The sequence below is a fragment of the Sminthopsis crassicaudata genome, chromosome 4 (assembly GCF_048593235.1).
Source record: "Sminthopsis crassicaudata isolate SCR6 chromosome 4, ASM4859323v1, whole genome shotgun sequence".
In the NCBI taxonomy this organism is placed as follows: domain Eukaryota; kingdom Metazoa; phylum Chordata; class Mammalia; order Dasyuromorphia; family Dasyuridae; genus Sminthopsis; species Sminthopsis crassicaudata.
The window spans coordinates 92075614-92099116 of NC_133620.1; the positions used below are offsets into that span (position 1 = coordinate 92075614).

Sequence of the window (23503 nt, forward strand, 5' to 3'; positions counted from 1 at the left end):
TATGGGTCTCAGTTTCCTCAATAAAAAAGTAAAAGAATTAGACTAAAATATCTCAAGGGTCCAAAGCAAATCTAAAATCCATGATGTAATGTACAATTCCCTAGACCATTCTCTTTCCACCCTTCCAACTCACAACACCTATTTAAAAGTCCGCAGTCTGGAAGGTAACTCTAATTGGAAATAATCTTTTCCACTATACCTTTAGGACTGAGCTGACCATAAAGACTTAATGTTAGGTCCATATTAATATTATGTCCACACTGTCTTGCAATGGTATCTTACAAGTAGAACTAGTTATTAGATGCCTAAAACCTCTCTGTCTTCTTTGATGGATAGACAGTGGGACTTATCCTCTAGTAGGGAAACATTTTATATATGTAAAATTAAATGCCTAAGCCTTCTTTTTTCTAAGTATACAACATTAACAAACCTGTTGTAAAATGAATAGTAATATATAATCTATAAATATCTGAGATATACAAAAATATATATTATTAACAAACCTCTTATAAACACAATGCATAGGAATATATAATCTACACATTTGAGGTACACAAAAATATAAAATAAAAGAGTTGCAGACTTTTAGTAAGTAGAAGATATAAAGATACATTATATCATCTAACTTACCAGCAATAGTCCAGTAGATGTGGTGGAAGCACTGGGATATAAATATGTTGCCAGTACATTGGATATAACAGTATAGTTGATCCATGAAGGCAAGCAGTTAACTAAAAAAAAATTAAAGGATGAAAATTAATAAAAATTAAAACATCAAGCTCAAATTTTTCTATTATTACTAATAATTGTAAAACTAAATATGATAAATATAAAGCAACACTCATTATTAGTTAACTTCACAAAAAATTAATCATATGTATCATCACTATTTTAAGGGCAATATGCATTTTAGACACACTAAACATGAAAATAATCAATTTTCTAATAAATCTTGGGCGGCTTTGCCTACTTAAAATATGTAATTATGGGCAAAATTTTCAATGACAAATAACAATATTTGGAAGAGTATCTTAGTAAAAAATAATCAAAAAAAATGTGTGCATCACAGTTTGCTCATCACTCAGATTAATATAGCACGATTAAATATGGAAAAGAAGAAAGTCTGAAAGCTCCTTAGGGATATCATTAGGGCAAATTGCCAAAGAATGAAACATGAGCCAGTCAGGAGAGTCTGGAAGCTGCAATAATACCAAGGGACTTGATTGTTCGACAGTTGGAGCTTCAGTAATGTGTGAACTGCAGGTTATGGTATCAAGAGACTCTGTTCACTGACACAGAGAATGTCACTATTGACCAGCAAACTGCCCAAGCTTGACAGCTATACTACAGGAAGCCAAGTATATCATAATTTCTTATTTAAACTGTTCATTTCAGATTAACATTTTGCATTCTATTTTTATGTCACAACAGCTGCAATTATATTACCCCTACTCTAAAGGTAAATGGCATTTTAATTATTTTTTTGTGTAGCAAGCCATTAATTGTGTTTGAATACTTAACAAAAGAGTATCTCCTCACTGCCTCATATTTAGATTATCACAACAATTTTCAAAAATTCCTTTTATTTCCATTGTAAATGAGGCTTGTGTACTTATATAAATTATTATTTGTATGTCATGAAATGATTAATTCAGTACTTCGCCATTACTCAGTTGTGCTAGGTTTAGAATGTTAAGCCTACTTAATCAAACTATTTTATTTATATGAAATGAAATACAGAAATTTATAAAGTATTAACTACACCTATTCTTCAGATTCAATTACTTAAGATCTGATATTTTAGACTAGAACTGTCATGACTACAAAGAGGTCAATAAAGTTTGATATATTAAAATTTAAAACTACCTTGCACGTGTAAAGAAATCAAAGATATTACTAATAATTTTTGTTCAAGTATAAAATATTTAGTGAATCATTTGTTAAATGAATATATAAGAAGTAATATTTTATCATGTAACTCACTATCTAGAATATATACTGACTTCATTTTGAATTCTTTTTTTCAGCATCTCTAACAATGTATTTTTATTTTAATATAACTTGCCAATAATATTATCAATGCTTCTTGTAATTTGTGCCATAGCATTTAGAAATTTTAGCAGTTTAATCTAGTATATTCCTTTATCAAGTATTCTCTCTAAAACATCATTATAATTAGAGAAAGCACCACTAGGAGGCATTCAAATACTTGTGTGTGAGTATTATAGATCATGAAATTATTTATGTTCTCTCCACTTGAAGTAGAGATAAGTCAGAGGATTAGCTGTGGACTTCTATTTCTGATTCACTGTGTAAAATTATGTATTCTTTAAGTTCTCTCTCTAAAATTAGGCACATCTTGAAGCTAAACTAAATGCTTTCTGTTGTTTAGATTATCGTGTCCAATCACTGTACTGAGTTGTTATTCTGAAACGATTAGCATAACTTCCAAAGAGCCCCTATCTTTCCTAATTTTTACAAAGTGAGTTGTTAAAATAGGTATTCTTTAGAAAGTATGGTAATAAGGAAAAGTTCGATTTTCTAATCTGCATTAACTTCATATTTTTATGAAAAATACATATTTCCTAACCACAATAGTAAAAGTACTTACCCCTGTACTGAATATTATTCAGACATTGCCACAATCTATCTTTATATTTTAAAGGAAGATGATAAATATATTAGCCACTAATTCCAAATTAAATATTTTATGTTTTTCACTCCAATTTATAGCAAAGACACACAAAAAAATGAAGTTACACATTGCTAGCATTATCATAGAATTATCCCCATTAATACACAGCCTAAAATATAGTTTCGCACCTTCACTCATCATATCCTACTGTTGCTTTAACCAACATAAGTATGGCTAAGAACCAAGAAAATTATTCTCAATATCCGGTTGAATGTTTGGCAAAAACTGTTAATTTTCATATACCTACCTAAATAACTGCCAAACCCAATTGTTTTGTTGATGACTCTATGAATGGCTAAGGGAAAAAAAATTATTATGGCAAGCATCTTGTCAAAAGCAGAAAGAGGCCTTACAAATAAAATGAAATACTAGTTAAAGGAAAGTAATAAATTAATTTGGATATTACCATTGTAATAAAAACAACAAAGCTTATTTCAAGTATTCATTTAGCTGTTCAGTAGGGATTTTTCTGACCTTAGGAAACGAGGACATATAAATTATTCTCAAGGGGATACTTAAAAATTCTCCTCTGAAAATTTACCCTAGAGTACTTTTTAAACATGTCAAATATTTACTATCAATTTGTTTAGGGATTTGAAATTACAGAAGTCACACATCTATTAAAAAGGCTCTTAATAATCAACATTTTTCACAGAAGTCTCCATTCATCTGATTATATACATTGTCATTTACCAAGTATTTCTGAGAAATTAATGCAAATGGAAAAACAGCTGTGCATACTCTAGAAATATAGTCCATAATAGTGAAGCATTTCACAATTTACATATTTAAATGTATCATTATTTTATAATTGGGTTTGTTTTGCAAATAGCACTTTTTAAATTTTTAAATTTTAAACTTTTAAGTTTTAAAATAAATTTTTAAAAACTATATGAATTTGGATTATATCTTTAATATTAGTATAGACAATAACAACAAGTTAAAAAATCAAGGAAAAAAAGAAAAGTTGGGTTCTGAAGTAAATATAATAAAAGCAGATTAAAATGCCTTCAGAAAATTGCAGAGTTCTTTTATTGACCCCCAAGCTGCCCCAGCAAACAAAGGCACCTCTTTTAATACCAACATCATACCAGCATTGGTGTACTGCACACAGAAAAACAATCTCTGAAACTTAAAAATTAATAACATACTGAAGGCAATAAAGAGGTTCAATGTACAATCAAGGTGAAACTTCAAAGAAAAAAAAAGTAATAAAATACATCAAGGAAACTTATAATAGAAGAGAAGATAAATTGTTCACATGACTAAGAATAAGAGAGCATGTGGAGACTGGTATCATCTTGATATCAGAAGAAATGAAGAAAAGTCTCCAGGATGTTATGAATGGAAAAACTGTTGTCAATAAGCAGTGATCTTTTAGAGGGAACTTTCACAGATACTATCAGCAGCTTTGCTGTGTTTTAATTCTACAAAAATCATGGGAACACTGGCACTTTCAAATCTCATCACCATGCAGAGTAACTCAGCTTTCTGGACCCCTTAGATGCTTTTTCTCTCTCATTGGAGGATTCAAGAAATTCCCAAACGTCTGCCTTTATTAGAGGGCTCAGAACTTCCTAAGTAACTCTCCATTTCACACTCTGCTTTTAAAAAATAATAATAAATAAATAAATAACTTATCTATTTAAAACTTTCCAACTCCAAATTCCATCACTCCCTCCCTCTTTCTTTTCTCTTCCCTTCCCTGAAATGGTAAGGAGACATAGGTTAGACATGTGAAATTATGTAAAACTTCCTTATTTTGTACCAAAAAATAACCTCAAAAAATTTTTAAAAACCCAAAGTAAAAAAAGAGCATACTTTATTCTGTATCCAACCAATATCAGTTCCTTCTCTAGAGGTGAATAATATGCTTCATCATTAGTTCTTTGAAATTGTCTTGAATCACTGTATTGCTGAGAATAGCCAAGTCATTCACAATTCTTCATTGAATGATATTTCTGTTAACTGTGTATAATGTTCTCCTGGTTCTGCTCACTTCACTTTGCATAAGCTCATGTGAGTCTTCTTAAGTTTTTCTGAAACTATACTACTTGTTATTTCTTTTATTCACTTGGTTTTTAACTCCATAAAAATCATGCCTTTGCAGTGGGGACTTTCTGGTTTCCCCTCTTCCCTTTACAGCTTCCTTTTGTACACTGTTTTCCCCTATTAGATTGTAACTTCCTTAAGCAATTTGGAACTATACCCAAAGGACTATCAGACTGTGCATATCCTTTGATCCAGGAGTGTTTCTATTGGTCTTATATCCCAAAGAAATGATAAAGGAGTAAAGGGGATCCACATGTGCAAAAATGTTTGTGGCAGCCGTCTTTGTAGTGGCAAGAAACTGGAAACTGAATGGATGCCCATACATGGGAGAATGGCTGAATAAGTTATGGCATATGAATGCTATGGAATATTGTTGTTCCATAAGAAATGATCAGCAGGATGATTTCAGAGAGGTCTAGGGAGACTGAACTTGTCCTAAGTGAAAGGACCAGAACCAGGAGATCATTATACAGAGCAACAACAAAATTATATGATAATCAATTCTGATAGACATGGCTTTCTTCAATAAGGATAAAGACCAGTTCCAATGATCTTGTGATGAAGAGAGCCATATCTACACAGAGAGAGAGAGAACTGTGGGAACTTGAGGGTGAATCACAAAATAAAATTTTGACTCTTTTTCTTGTTTGCTTGAATTTTATTTTCTTTCTCATTTTTTTTCCCTTTTTGATCTGATTTTTCTTGTGCAGCAAGATAATTGTATAAATATGCATGCCTATATTGGATTCAACATATTTATTTATTTTTTTTAATTTTTTTTATTTTCTAATTATAACTTTTTTTTTGACAGTACATATGCATGGGTAATTTTTACAGCATTATCCCTTGCACTTACTTCTATTCAGATTTTTTCCCTTCCTCCCCCAAACCCCTCCCCCAGATGGCAGGCAGTCTTATACATGTTAAATATATTACAATATATTCTAGATACAATATATGTGTGTAGAACCGAATTTCTTGTTGCACAGGAAGAATTGGATTCAGAAGGTAAAAATAACAGTTTACACTCATTTCCCAGTGTTCCTTTTCTGGATGTAGCTGATTCTCTCCATCATTAATCAATTGGAATTGGATTAGCTCTTCTCTATGTTGAAGATATCCACTTCCATCAGAATACATCCTCATACAGTATCATTGTTGAAGTGTATAATGATCTCCTGGTTCTGCTCGTTTCACTCAGCATCAGTTGATGTAAGTCTCTCCAAGCCTCTCTGTATTTCTCCTGTTGGTCATTTCTTACAGAACAATAATATTCCATAACATTCATATACCATAATTTACCCAACCATTCTCCAATTGATGGACATCCATTCATCTTCCAGCTTCTAGCCACTATGAAAAGGGCTGCCACAAATATTTTGGCACATACAGGTCCCTTTCCCTTCTTTAGTATTTCTTTGGAATATAAGCCCAGTAGTAGTATGGCTGGGTCAAAGGATATGCACATTTTGATAACTTTTTGGGCATAATTCCAGATTGCTCTCCAGAATGGTTGGATTCTTTCACAACTCCACCAACAATGCATCAGTGTCCCAGTTTTCCCACAGCCCCTCCAACATTCATCGTTATTTGTTCCTGTCATCTTAGCCAATCTGACAAGTGTGTAATGATATCTCAGAGTTGTCTTAATTTGCATTTCTCTGATCAATAGTGATTTGGAAGGATTCAACATATTTAAATGTTAAACATATATTGGATTGCTTGCCATGGGGGGGAGATGGAGGGAAAGGGTGAAAATTGGAAGACAAAGTTTTTCAAGGATCAATGTTGAAAAATTATCCTTCCATATGTTTTGAAAATAAAAAAATAATTAAAAATAGAGAAAAAAAGATCATAACCTCCTTGAGGGTAGAATTTATCATTCTGTTTCTTATTTGTGTTTCTACTTCCTGGCACATAGCAGGTATATATATATAAGAATATGTCAGAACCAATAGATTAACTCTAAACCAAGTCAATTCCAAAATGAATTCCACATAGCATCTATTCTCACACTTAAAACACTAAGCAAATGTTAGCTGCTATCATTATGGTTGTTATCATTGTTATCTGCAATCTAAAGCTTAGTGGCACCAGCTGACTTAGAATCTTAGCTTGAATAAGAACTGAGCTAAAATCCTGTCTCATACATTTACAATGTGACCTGGACAAGTCATTTGATTTCTAACTCCATTTCTTTATCTACAATAGTCATATCACATACTTCCCAGGGTTGTTTTGCAAATAAAATGACATGATTTATACAAATTACTCTACACACCATATGTGTGTGTGTATAAATATATATATATATATATATATATATATATATATATATATATATATATATATATATATATATATATATATATATAAAATTATTGTGGTCGCTATCGTATTCCCAATTGACACATGGCTAACACACAGTAAATGCATTATCATCACCATCATCATTACTTATAAAGCATTTTAAGATTTGCAAAGTGCTTCAAAAATATTAACCTATTTTATCCTCAAAAGATCCCAGGAGATTGCTACTATTATCTCCCTCACCACCTCATTTTTTTGAACAGATAACAAAAATGAGGCCTAGAGTAATTGTCAGTTTTTAAGACTACATACATAATTTATAGCAAACTAAAAGTTAAGTCTCTTGACTCTCAGTTCTGTATTCTTTTCACTGTAATTACTATGTTTTTTCATGAAAGAAAAAAGAATGGTCTTTAGTCCAAATTATAGGATATTAAATAAGGAGAACTAGAAAAAAAGGAAGCATTTGTGAAAAGATTAAAAAATAGATGATTTTGAAGTAGTTACTTAAACTCATTTCTCAGAAGGATTAAATGTAAGAATATGTAAAGGTAAGTTAGGTTTGTGGGAACTAATTTTTTTTACTATCACTGGGGAAATGGTTTATAAAAATGAATCCTATAAGCATATATGTATATATATATATATAAACATATATATATATACAAATATATATATGTATATGACAGCTAGAAGTAATATTCAATAAGTGGAAAAATGCATTGAAAAAGAGATGATTGTGAAGCAAAATTTTCTACAGATACTCTTCCTAATGATTCCTATCATGAAAAAGGAGCTGGACAACTGTATCAAATACAAGAGAGAAAGAGGAAAAAGCAACAACAATTTGGAAATAGAATCTGAGTCCTAAATTCCAAGATACATAGTGAACAATTTTATAAGATCTAATGTAGGAATTTTATTCTGGTAGAACTGATATGCAGAAAACTTAAAATTCTACAATGATTAGTATTCAAGGATCCTACCTCTTATAGTACCAATTCTGAATATTAAAAACATAAATCTTTATAAGTAGATAGATGTATTGATATCTTTTATGCTATGACCAAAGGTAAATGAAATATCTTACTTTGAGAATACACTATTTCTATAGCATTAATGTGCTCATACACCAAAAGATGGTCATTGTACAAAGAAATGGAACTCTATGAAAAGCTCCTTCTCTCACAAAACTTTTGCTTAGCCCTAAAATTTGCAGTTTCATTAGGATTCCCACAGAGTAGACATAAAATAAAGACTAAATCTTTAAAAAACTAAACAAACATTCGTAAAGGTCGCCTAAATTTGTGTATGCCTTTATGATACAATTCAAATAATCGCTCTGCTCTTTAGGAAATAAAATCTAGTGTGTCCTTCATACTGAAAAAACTGATCTGCAGGTATTACAGACAATGTTTTTGAGCTAAATAAAGTGTCTCCATTTCATATAAATAGAAAAGTATATACTGAGGATCAGATTCTTGTACAATAGGAGGTGGTAAGAAAAACAGATGCTATTGAGCAACACTTGCTATGAAAACACTATGAAAATATTAATCAGCATACAAAATAATCAGAGATTTCATATTTCCACCAATATAACAAGTAGTGTTACTTTTAATATAAGTAACCTCTTGCCAAATTGTATCTACAGTTAATCATGCAGAAATCCCATTGACTTCAACATGTGTGACTTAGCAAATTTTTGTCTTGTAAGGATGTTATGTATGTAAAGCTCAATGATGCATCATTTAGATGTAGCACTTTATCCAACACACAAATGAAAAATATGAGTATGAAAAAAACTTGCAACTATAAAGAATAAACTGCTGCAGATGGAAAAGTGATAAATAACCATCTGGTTTAAAAATAAACATTTAATTTGAATTCATATTAAAGGACATGAAGAATAAAATATCAAAAAATATTTCTACCACATTATTATTGCAAAATAATCCAAAAGTTTTAAAGTATGACACATTTTTTTCTCTTTTGACACATTTTCAAAAGAGTACTTTGAGAAGTTTTATTTTTGTAAATGAGTCACTATTAATTAACTTTGCCTTTTAATATATTTATATAACTCTTTAATATTCTCTGTCTCTATGTCTCTATATATTTTACAGGTCAAAACATTTTTCTATTTTCTATTTGCCTTCACTGTACTAAATTAACCACTAGTACTTATTTTATTGATTCCTCCTCAAAAGTATCTAAGTATACACTATCTCTTCAATTCTACAACATCCTCTGAGTTTTCATACTGATTTACTAGTTCCTCCTGCATTCTACCATCCACTCAATCCTAAAATTTATTCCCAAAATATTTCTTATCAAAATATCAAAGGACTCTTATGATTACAATAGTTTTTACTTTCAGTGTCCATTATTTGGCCTCTTTCCATCTATCAATTTATCTAGGAGACTTTATTCTATATTTACCATGCCATCTATTCTCTTTTGAAAAACAATACAGAAACAAAAAAATTCAAATTTGGAATATCAAAAAGGAATATTTTTATAGCAAAGATTTTTGATCTGGGCTTCACAGAAGCACAAAGGTTGTATGGATAAATTTCAGCAGTTTGTGAAATTAGAAGTTTTAATATCTTAGACTATATTTCAATACAATTGGTTTCCTTTGAAATACTACCTCACTTTATACATTAAAAATTATTCTAAGGAAATCACAGACTTCCAAAATGCCAAAGGGGCCCAGGACAGGGGAAAAAAGTTAAGATCTTTTATTAACTGATAGTTTTTAAATTTATATAAAATTTCAAAATCCCATCAGCAAAAGCAAATAAATATAGAGAATAAGGAATAATGTTTTTCATAAAACCTTTAGCATTAAAGAAGCTAAAATCAAATAAATTAATATATAATGAAGAAAAATTGGTTTTTGTTCTATGTATACTTTGGGGTCTATTTTGAACTCTATTATGCATGGGTTTTTTTTTTCAGTTTCTCCTAAAATTGTTAATATATATGACTTTATAGTCTCATCAAGTTGGAAAGTTCTTTATGGCTCTCCATCTTTTAAATTTGAGTGGTTAGCATAAGAAAAGAGCAGCACTTTTTCCTTTAGTCCCAAGAAATATATCAGCATCAATCTCTCTATCCATTCTGTACCTGCTTAAAGGAAAAAGAGAAGAAAAAAAAAAAAAAGCAAAGTAGATCCAGAATCTCTAGATTGGTATTTCTAAGTAGCCTTACATTTTGAGCTTCCTAAGGACTTAGGTGAAACATATATCAAAGAGATGAATGACAATCACATAACCAAGAGTTGAGTGAACATCAGTGTCAGCAACAGTTACATTCTTCACAACAAATTCTGAGCCCTAACCTATTTTCTTAGAAGTAATGAAAAACTAATAAAAGAAACTAAGTAGTGACTATTAATGTAGCTATATCTATTCTTATTTTTTCTCCCTCCAATCTCCCCTCCTCAACCAACACCAACACAAGATCTCCTTAAAGTAAAGCTCTATCCTATCCTATTTCTGTTTTTAGAAATCTGTTTTCTCTCATAAGAAGGACAGAACAACAATGATTAGACTATAAATCAGAAAATCCTGGATCAAAATTCTATTACTGACACTTATTAGTTTTGTGATCTTAGACAAGTAAGTTAATGTTTGTCAACTTTTTATTTAATCTTACTCCAATTATTAGGCACATATCATGATATGTGAATTCCTTTGGAAAAGCAACTATTTTGATATGGTTCTATTTTGTGACAGAAATAGTTTTACATATGTGTTTCTACTGACAAAGCATCTGAGGTAACTAGATGGAACTGGCCCAACTACCAATTCATTCACTGTCATTTTACTATATGTTTCATTTTTTTTTTTTTGGTTATTTTTTTTATTCTGACATTTCTATAGCTCAAAAAAAAACACCCTTAAAGACTGTTACAGATATCACTGTGGATGTTAATAAATGTATTTAAAAGATGGAGGTAACAAACCCAAGAACTATATGGACACAATTTCAAAACACTTCTCACATTAACAGAGACAGAATTAAACAATTGGAAAAATAATTGTCATATAAATGACAATTCTGCCTAAATTGATCTATTTGTTCAGTGCCATACCAATCAAACAACCTAAACATTATTTTATAGAACTAGAAAAAATAATAACAAAACTTATCTGGAAGAATAAAAGGTCAAGAATATCAAGGGAATTCATGGAAAAAAATACAAAAGGATGGTGACTTAGAAGTACCAAACCTAAAACTATATTATAAAACAGCAGTCATCAAAACCATTTGATACTAACTAAGAAATAGAGTAGTGGGTCAGTGGAATAGATTAAAAACATGTGACACAATCATCAAGACCTACAGTAATCTAGTATTTGATAAACTCCCAAACTCCAGCTTCTGACAAAAATTTCTGGGAAAATACCACCCCATACCAAAATAAGGTCAAAATGGGTACATGATTTAGGAATAAAGGATGATACCATAAACAAATTAAGAGAAACAGAGGTAATTTACATATCAGATCTTTGGAAAAGGGAAGAATATATGACCAAAGAAGAACTAGAGAACATTATGAAAGGCAAAATGGACAACTTTGATTACATTAAATTAAAAAGGGTTTGCACACATAAAATCAACAAAAACAATATTAAAAAAGTAAGTACAAAGCTGGGAAAAAACTTTTATATCCAGTGTTTCTAATAAAAGTTTCATTTCTAAAATATATAAAGAAAGGTGTCAAATTTATAAGAATACAAGTCATTCCTCAATTGATAAATGGCCAAAAGAGATGAACAATTTTCCAATGATGAAATTACAACTAACTATAGTCATATGAAAAAGTGCTCTAAATCACTACTGATTAGATAAATACAAATCAAAACAATTCTGAGGTACCCCACCTCACACTTCTCACATTGGCTAAGATGACAGGAAAAGATAATGATAAATGTTGGAGGGAATTAATGCATTGTTGGTGGAGTTGTGAAATGACCCAATTATTCTGGAAAGCAATCTGGAACTATGTCCAAAAGGCTATCAAACTGCATACATTTTGACTCAGCAATGTCATTACGAGGTCTGTATCTCAAGAAAATTGTAAAAGAGGAAAAAGGACTGATATATGCAAAAATGTTTGAAGGTAACAAAGGTCTTTTTGTGGTAACAAAGAATTGGAAAGTGAATAGATACCCATCAATTGGCGAATGACTGAATAAGCTGTGGTATATGAAGGTAATGGAATATTACTGTTTAAAAATTTAAAAAAAATTTTTAAAAGGATGAATAAACTGATTTTAGAAAGACCTAGAAAGATTTACATAAACTGATGCTGAATGAAACAAGTAGAATCAGGAGTACATTATACATAATAGCAGCAAGAATGTGCAATGATCAACTATGAAAGGTGTAAGGGCCCTTTAAATGGGCTGTGCCACAGCACATCATTGAGGCCCGGAAGTAATTTCTATGGATATTAGGACTGCCTTGTAGGTGGGATCCTGTCCATTTTGAGATAGCTTCGTAATGGGTGACTCTCTCGCTGATTGGCTGTGTATGTGACCTCACAAGCCCTATGTAAGCCCACTGCAGGCAGCAGTCGTTCTCTCTTTAACCTGGCGCTCTTCACCCTGGCTTCCTAGCCTGGGTGGCCAAGCCAAGATGGATAGCCGAAAGAGGTAAGGATATCATGGTAGTGAACACGTGGGTCTTCTGACCAGGTGTTCACTAGGGAACCAACAAGTCAGGGCATCAGTTAGAGCATTATGTGAGTAGGTATAATAAAGGCTTTTAAGATTACACGTGGCTGTTCCTGAGTGAGCTACCGGTTATTAAGCTATAGATTCAAGAGATTGTGGCCAGAGACCTTTGAAGGCCTCAGAGGAGGCGAGCCGGGTAGAGTTCACACTGCTAAGCACAGTGGTCAAAGGTGCTCTGGTGGGTCTAGGACAGACTAGTAATTGTAACTGCCAGGGAGAGCACGTTACAGAAAGGCTTGGTTCTTCTCAACAGTTCAATGATCCAAAGCAATCCCAATAGATTTTGGACAGAAAATGCCATCTGCATCCAAAAAAAGAATCATGGAGACTGAATGTAAACCACACATGATATGTTCATTTCTTTTTTCTGTTTTTTTTTTCCCCATGGATTTTTCCTTTTGTTCTGATCTTTTCTCCCCCAACATGATTCATAAAGCAATTTATTAAAATAAGTTTTATAAAATTGGAGGTAAACATGCTAGAATTTACTTTATCTAAAAATCAATGACTATGGCTGATAATCAAGCTAACTTTAGAAAAATGGATTGCTAAAGATATGTGTAATATCTAATGTTATGAAGGGATGTTTTCTTGATGAATTACAGAATTTGTATCAGGATCTTATGAACTCGACATACTGTATATGAAAAAAAGTGATCGCAGCAAAAGAACAATATTTTGCATACAATTTTCTAAGATATAAAAAGTTGAAGTGGTTAGTACATATCAGTAAGTTTAATTATTTTACTTTGTCCTAGTTAATTTGTATGTTACAGTATATTACTTCTCCCCTTTAGCTATACTCAAACCTACAAATTTTGTCTTCAAAGATTTCTTCATTCAGGGAGACAGCCATTTTTACCTTACTTTTTTTATCCTAAGGTCTACTTATTAAAGGGGATTGCCCCCTTTGATTTTGATCAAGCCATTTTGTCATCTACTTTTCCATTTTTTCCCTTTCACACTGTCTTCCCTTGTAAGTCCCAAAAAATTCTTGATAAAGTGTTTGTTTTGGGTCTAAAAGAGATGGCCAAATGACTTCTTTTTAACACCCTGTTGGCCTTGTTAATAAACGATTAAATTGTCTCCCTTCCAAAAAATGTTTTTCTTCATTCTATTTGATGTACAAAATGTTCTTCTTTTCCATAGCTGTGGCAAATATATCATTTCTTTTGCAAGTTTTTAAAACAGTTTTTTAAAGTAGAAATTTAGATTACTGACTATTTTAAGAACTTATTTTAATGTGTGGTAGAAATCATGGATGCAAACCCTTTTTCTTCAATACATTTATACAGCTTTAAATGTGCAATGATTTCATAACCCAATTTTTAAAGGCATGGACTTCATCAAAATGCTAATTTTATTTACTTCTCAACTGATCTCTAGCTTCCTTTTTTAACCAATACCAAACAATTTTTGTATACATTTTTAAATCAAGTATTATTATTCTTTTTTTTACTATTTTGATATGCTGTTAACCTATATATTCATTTATATTTTGTTATGATATTAATTTTAAGAAACAACTTAAATATTTTTACAATCTACTAGGTTAAAAAACATTACCATTTTTAGCCTATTTGCTCAAGATAATAGTGAGGATAAGATAAAATCTCTTGGATGCTAGGTACAGCAAGATTCAAAAATAAAATGCAGGCCTTTTTAGTTTATAAAAAATCTTGTCCTGACAAGGGTAATAGAGATGATTAAAAACTAAAAAGGCCTGCATTTTATTTTTATTAAAGCTTTTTTCTTTACAAAGCATATACATAGGTAATTTTTCCAATATTGACACTTGCATAACCTTTTGTTCCAAATTTTCCCTTTCTTACCCCCACCCTCTCCCCTAGTTGGCAAGTAGTCCTATACATGTTAAATGTGTTGGAATACATGTTAGATCCAATATATGCATACATATTTATACAGTTATCTTGTTGCACAAGAAAAATCATACCAAGAAGGAAGAAAAAGAAAAACTGAGAAAGAAAACATAATGCAAGCAAATAACAACAGAGAAATTGAGAATGCTATGTTGTGTTCCACACTCTATTCCAATGGTTCTCTCTCTCTAGGTCATCTTCATCACTGCACAAGTGGAACTGATTTGAATCTTCTCAATGTTAAAGAGAGCCATGTCCATCAGAATTGATCATCAAATAGTCTTCTTGTTGGCATGTATAATGATCTCCTGGTTCTGCTCATTTCACTCAGCATCAGTTCATGTAGGTCTCTCCAAGCTGGTCCTTTCTTACAGAACAATAGTATTCTATAGCATGCATATACCATAATTTATTCAGCCATTCCCCAACTGATGGGCATCCATTCAGTTTCCCTTTCTTTGCCACTACAAAAACGGCTGCCACAAACATTTTTGCACATGTAGGTCCCTCTTCCTCCTTTAGGATCTCTTTGGAAAATAATACCTTGGATCAAAGGGTATGCACAGTGTGATAACTTTCTGAGCATAGTTCCAGATTGCTCTCCAGAATGGTTGGATCTGTTCACAGTTCCACCAACAATGTATCAATGTCCCAGTTATCCTCATCCCCTAGAATCTGTCATGATCTTTTCCATCATCTTAGCCAATCTAACAGGTTTGTAGTGGTAAGGCCCGCATTTTTAAAAAAAAATGGAATTGCTACTAGATCCTTTTCATAACTAGTACAATATTGGCAATTTGGGCTTGACAATAACCATATTTTGTAATTCAATCAATCTTTTCAAGGGCCTAAGGTATGCAAAAAACATCTACAAAACTACTCTGGTATTATAACAGACAAATAAATCACTTTTTCTAGAGAAGTCTCAGTTTCTCACTTATAAATGAAGGATTATAATTCTTGATCTCTAAGGTCCTGTTTAGCTTTTCCATAATGAGATCCAATGGAAATGACCCTTGGTTATTTTTAAAGCACTTACTATTGACTAAGCAGAGGATGGTTCTGGTGGCGCAGTGGATAGGGTGCCAGGCCTGGAGTTAAGAAGATGCATTTCCCTCAGTTCAAATCCTGCCTCAGACACTTACTAACTATAAGACCCTGGGCAAATCACTGAAGAGTATTTGCCTCTGTTTTGCCTTCTATAAAATGACCTGAGAAAGAAATGGTAAAAACCAATCCAGTACTTTTGCCATGAAAACACAAAAGGGGGTTACAAAGAGTTGAACATAAGTGAAAAAGGACTGAACTAATCTACTAAGGATTGTGTTAGTTTTTGGTGATACATACACAAAGAATGCAATAATCTCTATTCTCAAGTAGACTGCATTCTGATGGGAGAAACAAATATAACAATCCTATGAAGTTAATAAATACAAATATGTGCAAAGCAATTAAATACAGGTAGTTTTGAAGAAAGAGCATCAACAACTGGGTGGATCAAGAAACACTTTATATGAAAATGATGATGCTTAAGCTACTATTAAATGAAGAAAGGAAACACTTTGAAGCAGAAATAAGGAGGAAGCACAATTCAGTCAGTGCAAAGTCAAGATGACCAGAAATAAAATGTAGTGTATGAGGAACAGAGAGAAGAGCTCCCTTTGGCTGAATTGTAGACCATGAGTGGCTAGAAGGATAGGTTGTACAAGGCTTTTAAAAGCTAAACATAGGAGATTATATTTTATGCTAGAGAATAGGCGAGTGATATGATTAGATCTGTGCTCTAAGAAAATAACTTTGGCTGCAGTATGTAGGATGGACTCACTTGCAAAGAGAACTGAGACAGGGAAACTAGAGGAGAAACAGCCAGTAGAGAAGAGGAGAGGTGGAGGTACAAAGTAATAAGAAAAGGGGCTTCCTTATTTTCAGAGAATGGAATGAAGAACAAAATGGCCCTTCTAAATTTAAAATTTGCTATGGACCTAATCATCAAACAAAATTTTTTTTTTTCCAAGTAAAAAAAAAGTAAGCTAATTATCAGTGAGAATGGAAAAGTTTGATGATGGAGCTAACACTGAATGTTAGTACTAGAGAAATAAAGGAAGGTCCAGTGCTTTAAGAGAGTCAACAGCAGAGAAAAGTATTTATGTTGAAATGTGAAATCACTAAGATTGAGATTAGGTGAGAAGAAAACTAAGTCTAGAACAGGGATGACAGGCTTTGAAAACAGAAGGGGATCACAGAACTGGGCATAATGCAAAAAAGGAAGTTTAAATAGGAGTGGAATTGGTAACAGGATTTTGCAGTCAGGAATGGGGATTTTATGTAGGTCAAAGGAGAAAGAGTGTTTATTTTTAAAATTCAACTTAAAATAAATTTTAGAAATCCAGTCTAATCTGTGAACAAAACATAAATTGCATTAAGTAATACTATATTAGCATAAAGGAAGTAATACAATTTACAGAGATGGCCAATTCACAAGTAAATGTAGCTAAACTTGAAATGGATTTTTAAATTAAAAAAAACCCTCCATGTGATCTCCCTTCCTTACTTATCCAACCATTATTATTTCCACATTTTATATTAGATATAAATGAAGCAAAAAAATTCACAATTAATTCTTAATTTTACTCATAAAGCAACCAGCACTATGATAATAAAAAATAAATAATTTGATAAAATGGTGATTGTTAAAAATCTTAGGCTTTTTTATAACTTTATAATTCCTAAGTATATTTTAGGAAACATAACATACAGGTACAGATAACCCAAAGCAAAAACATTTATGAGGATATATGAGGTAGTCCCTGTAAAATATTAAACAGTAATACTGAAACTTGGAATTATAAGTTATTTCCTATTTGAGGAATTAATGGATTTTTGGTCTGAGAATATGAAGTTTTTTTTAAATAAATGAGGAAAAATATAAAAACATATTTTAAAATGATAGATAACATACTGTAGAATGCAGAAGTATGCCATCTATACTAGCTATTTTAGATTTGGGTTTTCTATAATAAAATATAAATTACTCTAATTAGCTTTGAAAACCCTGGTCTCAACCTATATTTCTCACCCGCAACATTTCTTCTCCCACATTCAGCAATCCAGTTGAATTGGCTTTCTCCATGCATTAAAAAAAAAAAAAAAAAAAAAAAAATTCTGGAAATTTTGTGATTTTCTGTACTTTAGTAGAAAACAATTACTTTATAAGTCCTCCACTGAAACTAGGATTTGGTGTTTTCCCATTAGGTTTACTCTATAGCTTAGCCTATAACAAACTCTGCCTCTGATTTTACCCTAGAGGCTATAAAGCAAGCAGTAGTTTTTCTGACTCTTGCATAATGCATATATGTACCCTATGACATATTCGCAAGCTCTCTCCTCTTCCTCTCTCCTTCTTCCTCATTCCCCATCAAATCTAACAGGCTTAACAATTCTATTTTCTTTAATATATCTGTATCCCTCTCTCATCTATTCCTAACACCTAGTCTTTCACTAATAACTGCCTTTTGGACATCTCCAAAGCATCTAAGCATTTGTAACTTTACATGACCAAAACAGAACTCATTATCTTTCTCTCCAGGTCCTACTTACTTTGTAGTTATACCCTTGCTGTTAATGGTGCTACCATTCTCCTAAATAATCTTAACTAACAACCTAAATGTTGTTCTTGACTTTTCTCTTTTCCTCAATTATCACGTCCAATTATTTCCCAAGTCTAGCCTGGTCTAACCTCCCACACAGTTTTACTGACTCAAAGGTTATCTTACTCCACAATGTTGTCAAAACAATATTCCTAAAGCATAAGTCTAGTCATATATATCGGCTACTAAAAAACACCTGTGCCTTCCTATAGCCTCTAAAAGTGTAAAATCTTCTTATAGGGAATTAAAATCCTGGATTATCTGCATTAAAATCTAAGGGTTGATGGTAATAAGGTGATGGTGGTAGTGATGTTTGATTTACTTGGCACATTTTACCTTATCTCTCAAAATGACTTGATGCTATGCTAGGCTGGCTTGCTTGGTGGCAGTTGTATAAAAGTTGAAAAATGATAGGGGTAAATGGCCAGTGCTCCACAAGGGATACTTCTTTGAATGATAGCTATGAGGAATGAAGGGGAAGTAGGACTAAGAGTCTGGGGAGGGGAAATTTCCATTCTCTTTTGTGTTTATCTCTTTATTGGTGGCAGCTGGTCAAATGTAGTTGCTGGCAGTGCTATGTATGTCAGCCCTTTCTCTTTTTTATTGAAGCTTTTTTATTTACAAAGCATATGCATGGGTAATTTTTCCAACATTGCATATAGCCTTTTGTTCCAAATTTTCCCATCCTTACCCCACCCCCTACCCTGATAGGTAGTCCAATAAATGTTAAATATGTACAAATACATATTAGATCCAATATATGTATACATATTTATACAATTATCTTGTTGTGCAAGAAAAATCAGATCAAGAAGGAAGAAAAAGAAAAACTGAGAAAGAAAACACAATGCAAGCAAATATCAGAGAGAATGAGAATGCTATGTTGTGATCTAAACTCTGTTACCACAGTTCTGTCTCTGGTATAGATGGCTGTCTTCCTCACTGCACAAGTGGAATTGTGTTAGCTTCTTACTAAGTGTTAAATCAGTACTTAACAATTCTCTAGTTCACACCTTTGGTTCTGGCCTTTAAGGGGAGTTTACCCCTTTGAACTTCTGAGGAGGGGTTTACATATGAAAAGGAGTTTACACAACCTTTAAAAGGAGCAAGTTCATGGTTAAAGTGATTTTCCCAGAAGCCCTTGAGTTCTCACACACTCATTCTTTGGGAGGATAAAAGAAGACAACATTGAGCAAGGAGTGAGTCTACTCTGAGACAGAGTTCAGATGGCGGCCTGGAGGAAGAAGAGTCTGGCTGGGAGATTGACTTGAGACAGCAGATCTCCTCCCAGAGAGTGATAGGCAGTTTCTGGAGACAACAGAACATTACAGAATTGGTTTGAATCATCTCAATGTTGAAGAGTTCAGAATTTGTCATCAAATAGTCTTCTTGTTGCCCCGTACAACGATCTCCTGGTCCTGCTCATTTCACTCAGCAAAAGTTCATGTAAGTCTCTCCAAGCCTTTCTGAAATCATCCTGCTGGTCGTTTCTTACAGAACAATAATATTCCATAACATTCATATACCATAATTTATTCAGCCATTTTCCAATTGATGGGCATCCACTCAGTTTCCAGTTTCTTGCCACCACAAAGAGGACTGTCACAAACATTCTTGCACATACAGGTCCCTTTCCTTCCTTTAATATCTCTTTGGGATATAATCCCAGTAGAAACACTGCTGGATCAAAGGGTATGCACAGTTTGATAACTTTGAGCATAGTTCCAAATTGCTCTCCAAGAGCCCTTTCTCTATAATTGTCTCCTCAATGATAGCCTCAGGGCCAGGAGTGGAAACTGGTCTACTTTGTAGGAGGGAGGTGAGGAAAGGAGGGAAAGTTGCAATTCAGAATACTCTTTAATTTCAGAGGCTTGAGTGGCCTCCATCAATCTAAGGGGGAGACTGGTGGTTAAAATAGTGGTGGTGGTTTGATTTAGCAAATGCTACCTCTTGTCCCTCTCTATTAATTAGCTTTATTAATTTTATTGTAAGTTACTTTAATTAGGATCTTTTCCTAACATGTAGTTGAAACTGTTGTATTTACTGGGATAGAATTGAAGTTTTTTTTTATTGGAAGTATAATTTTGTAAAAAGAACACAGGATCCAAATTCTGGATCTACTGCTAACTCTGGGTGTGATCTTGGGAAATTATCTCCATGCCCCAATTCCCTTTTCTCTATTATGAGGGATTTGGATTAGGTGATCAACAGATATAAATGATAATTAGGAAGCTTGTTAAGTCAATGAAATCCTGGTAAAGTCTATTGAAGGCTTTTTAATAGGAGCTTTACTAGGTAAAGCCTCCTCAAGTAACCTTTAAAAAGACTTTTACTAAAATAGCCAATAAATAGAAAGTTACCCAGAACTAAGTAAGACAAAATGGATAAATAAAAAGCTCTATAATGTACTTGGATTCATTAAATCAACTTCACAAAGATGGAATAGGTATGACTAGCTACCAGGTTATTTAGTATGTAATACAAGGAATTATGCTGGTTATAATAAAATATTTTTAAAAATGTATTTTTAATTTCTAAATTTATTTCAAATAAATGTTAAATAAGAAAAAATTCCCATATTCACATAAGAGTAATACATTTCTATTTCAAGAAAACTTAATACTATATATTTTCAAAGCTGTTCAGGTATTCTTTGCTTCTTTGTAGGTTTTCTTTTATATTTTTTAAATTTTTTTTATTTTTTATACTTTTTATATTTTTCCCCTCCTTATCCCATCCCCTCAAAGAAGGTTCCAATTAGGGGAGAATATATGTGCATAAACATATATATGTAACTACACACACAGTGATACTTATAAATACATACATATATACACATACACACTCATACACATATATATAAGACTGTCCTATCCTTAATTCCACTTGTCATCTATTTCTTTAGAGATGGATGGTACCATCTTTCACAAGTCCAAGGTTTTTCATGTTTTTCTAAATCAACCAAATCAGACCACAGCAATATTCCTCAATTCCCCACATTCCAACTGAGAGACTGTCTATAAAACTTTCCCCAATTTTTCTGCAATCTTTCTATTCTTGACTACACATGTTTTATTTATACAAGAAAATTTAATTTAAAATAATCAAAATTATTCATTTTACACTTCAACAATACTCTCTTTATAACATGGTTTGACATTTAATACGACCAAATTGTTTCTTTTACATCTTTTTTCCCCTGGCTTCTTTGAATTTCCTGAACGTTTGTTCCTCTAATCAAACTTTATCATTATTTTTTTCTAAATCAGTAAAATAATTTTTTAGTAAATTTAGTTGGAAGGCATTACATAAATAGATTAATTGGGTAAAACTGTCATTTTAAAAATTATATTGGCTAGAAAATAAGGGAGGGAATCATTGCCCTCAATGCAGTAAGAGATACTGATACCTGTAAAGACCATATTAAATATATCAATGTTTCCCACTGCATTTGCATGTCATAGCATCATCTCCCTGATATCACAGTTAACTCTTCAAGGATAAATGACAAGCAGCAACCTCTATAGCTGCCCCTGAGGACCAGCACAGCACAGCAAGCTAACCTGTTTGCTTTCTAGCTGGCTTCCTTCCTTGTTTACTGTCATGGGTTCACTAGCTAGATTTTTTTTCTTATAACTTAACTTAAACACAAATCACTCTGGTTCTCATAGACTAGCCAACAAAAGATCCATCTCCAGTGGTCCTGATCTAGATCTGGCCACAGGATGGCTCTGGAGGGGAAAGTGAGGTAGGTGACCTGGAAAAGCCTTCCTTCACTCAAATTCGATTCATGTGCAGGTCATGGTATCACCTCCCCAGTGTCATAGTCATTTTTGAGAATGAAGGACAAAAAAGAAGACATATGACCTATATACAAATAATTACCAAACAAAGCAATTTATGATAAATGATGGACCACTTAAATCACCAAGAAGATATTTTAACTCTCTCAAACTCAACTTTCCCATCTTTAAAGTAGAAATCTAGTCATCATAAGGGTGTTAATGAGGATTGCAAAATCTGAGATCTGTGAATTAAAGTGTTGAGTTATCCTTTTTGTTGTTAGTAGCAGTACAAATACTTAGAATATGACTTTGTTTTGCATTGTACAATGTGAGTGCTTCAGTATAAACACATTAAGTTAAAAATATGTGTTCTGTAAAAACCAATCAGCTGTTTTTAGCTATTTTTCTTTTAGGAACAAATTGACAAAACCATTAGAGCTGCTGACCTATGAAAGGGCTCTTCATGCCTTCATGAAAGTGAAGAGATATAAATTCTCAGTATGAAAGTTTCCTCTTTGCTTTATCCCATCCCTGAATTAAAATATGCCCCCCTTTAAAGAACTGTAGTACAAAGCTTGAAAAGTCTACCATGATGCCAGAAATAGAAGACAATAAAGTTCAAGGAATGGATCAAATTAATAGGCTGATAGATTTTAGTCTATGAAATTAAAATGCTGCTTCAAGTGGATATTACAGCCTTGAAGTTTTAAAGCCTCCATGGCAGAACTTCAAGAAAATTCCAGATGTGGATTGCACACACACACACACACAAACACACAGAAAGAAAAAAAACAAAACAAAAAAAAAACCCTAGAAAATCTTACAGATGATGTGGCAAAATATAATGTTCTTTAAGATAGGGGTTCTTAAATTGGGGGACCATAAACTTGGTTTTTAAAATATTTCATTGAATTTAAATATAATTCATTTCCTTTGTAAATTAGTATATTTTATTAATTTAAAAATATTCTGAAAATTGGGTCAATAAGTTTCACTACTCTATCAAAGAAGTTTATGTCTCTGTCTCTGTCACACTCACGCACACACACACGCACACACACACACACACACACATTTAAGAATCTCTGCTCTAAAATCTAAATGGATTTTTGTCCTATTAATGGAGGTTGCATGAGAACAATTCATAAAGTTTCAGGTTAAACACTGCTATTCTAACTAGGTGAATCAGGAAGACAACTCAGAATGAGTGAAATCCTTTAGATTCTCCTTTCCAGCTCACTAATACATGTTTTAAGGCCTTATTTTTAGGGGAAGTTGTTAAGAGCTTTTTCAATATAGATCCTTGATAGAATTAATGAGTTAAGAAAAACTGTACATGCTTATATGCCTTGAGATAGAAATAACAATTAAAAAATAAATTATA

The 23503-nt window shown here is 32.3% G+C and overlaps 1 protein-coding gene across 6 annotated transcripts in view; it reads right to left on the reverse strand.

Annotated features, from left to right (window-relative positions):
• DENND1B (DENN domain containing 1B) overlaps positions 1-23503 on the reverse strand; it is a 317390-nt gene that overhangs the window by 88992 nt on the left and 204895 nt on the right. For all 6 annotated transcript variants that reach the window (XM_074308679.1, XM_074308673.1, XM_074308676.1 and 3 more), the window contains one exon: positions 631-731. In XM_074308679.1, coding sequence (XP_074164780.1) covers positions 631-731 — 101 coding nt within the window. The remainder of the gene's footprint in view (positions 1-630; positions 732-23503) is intronic.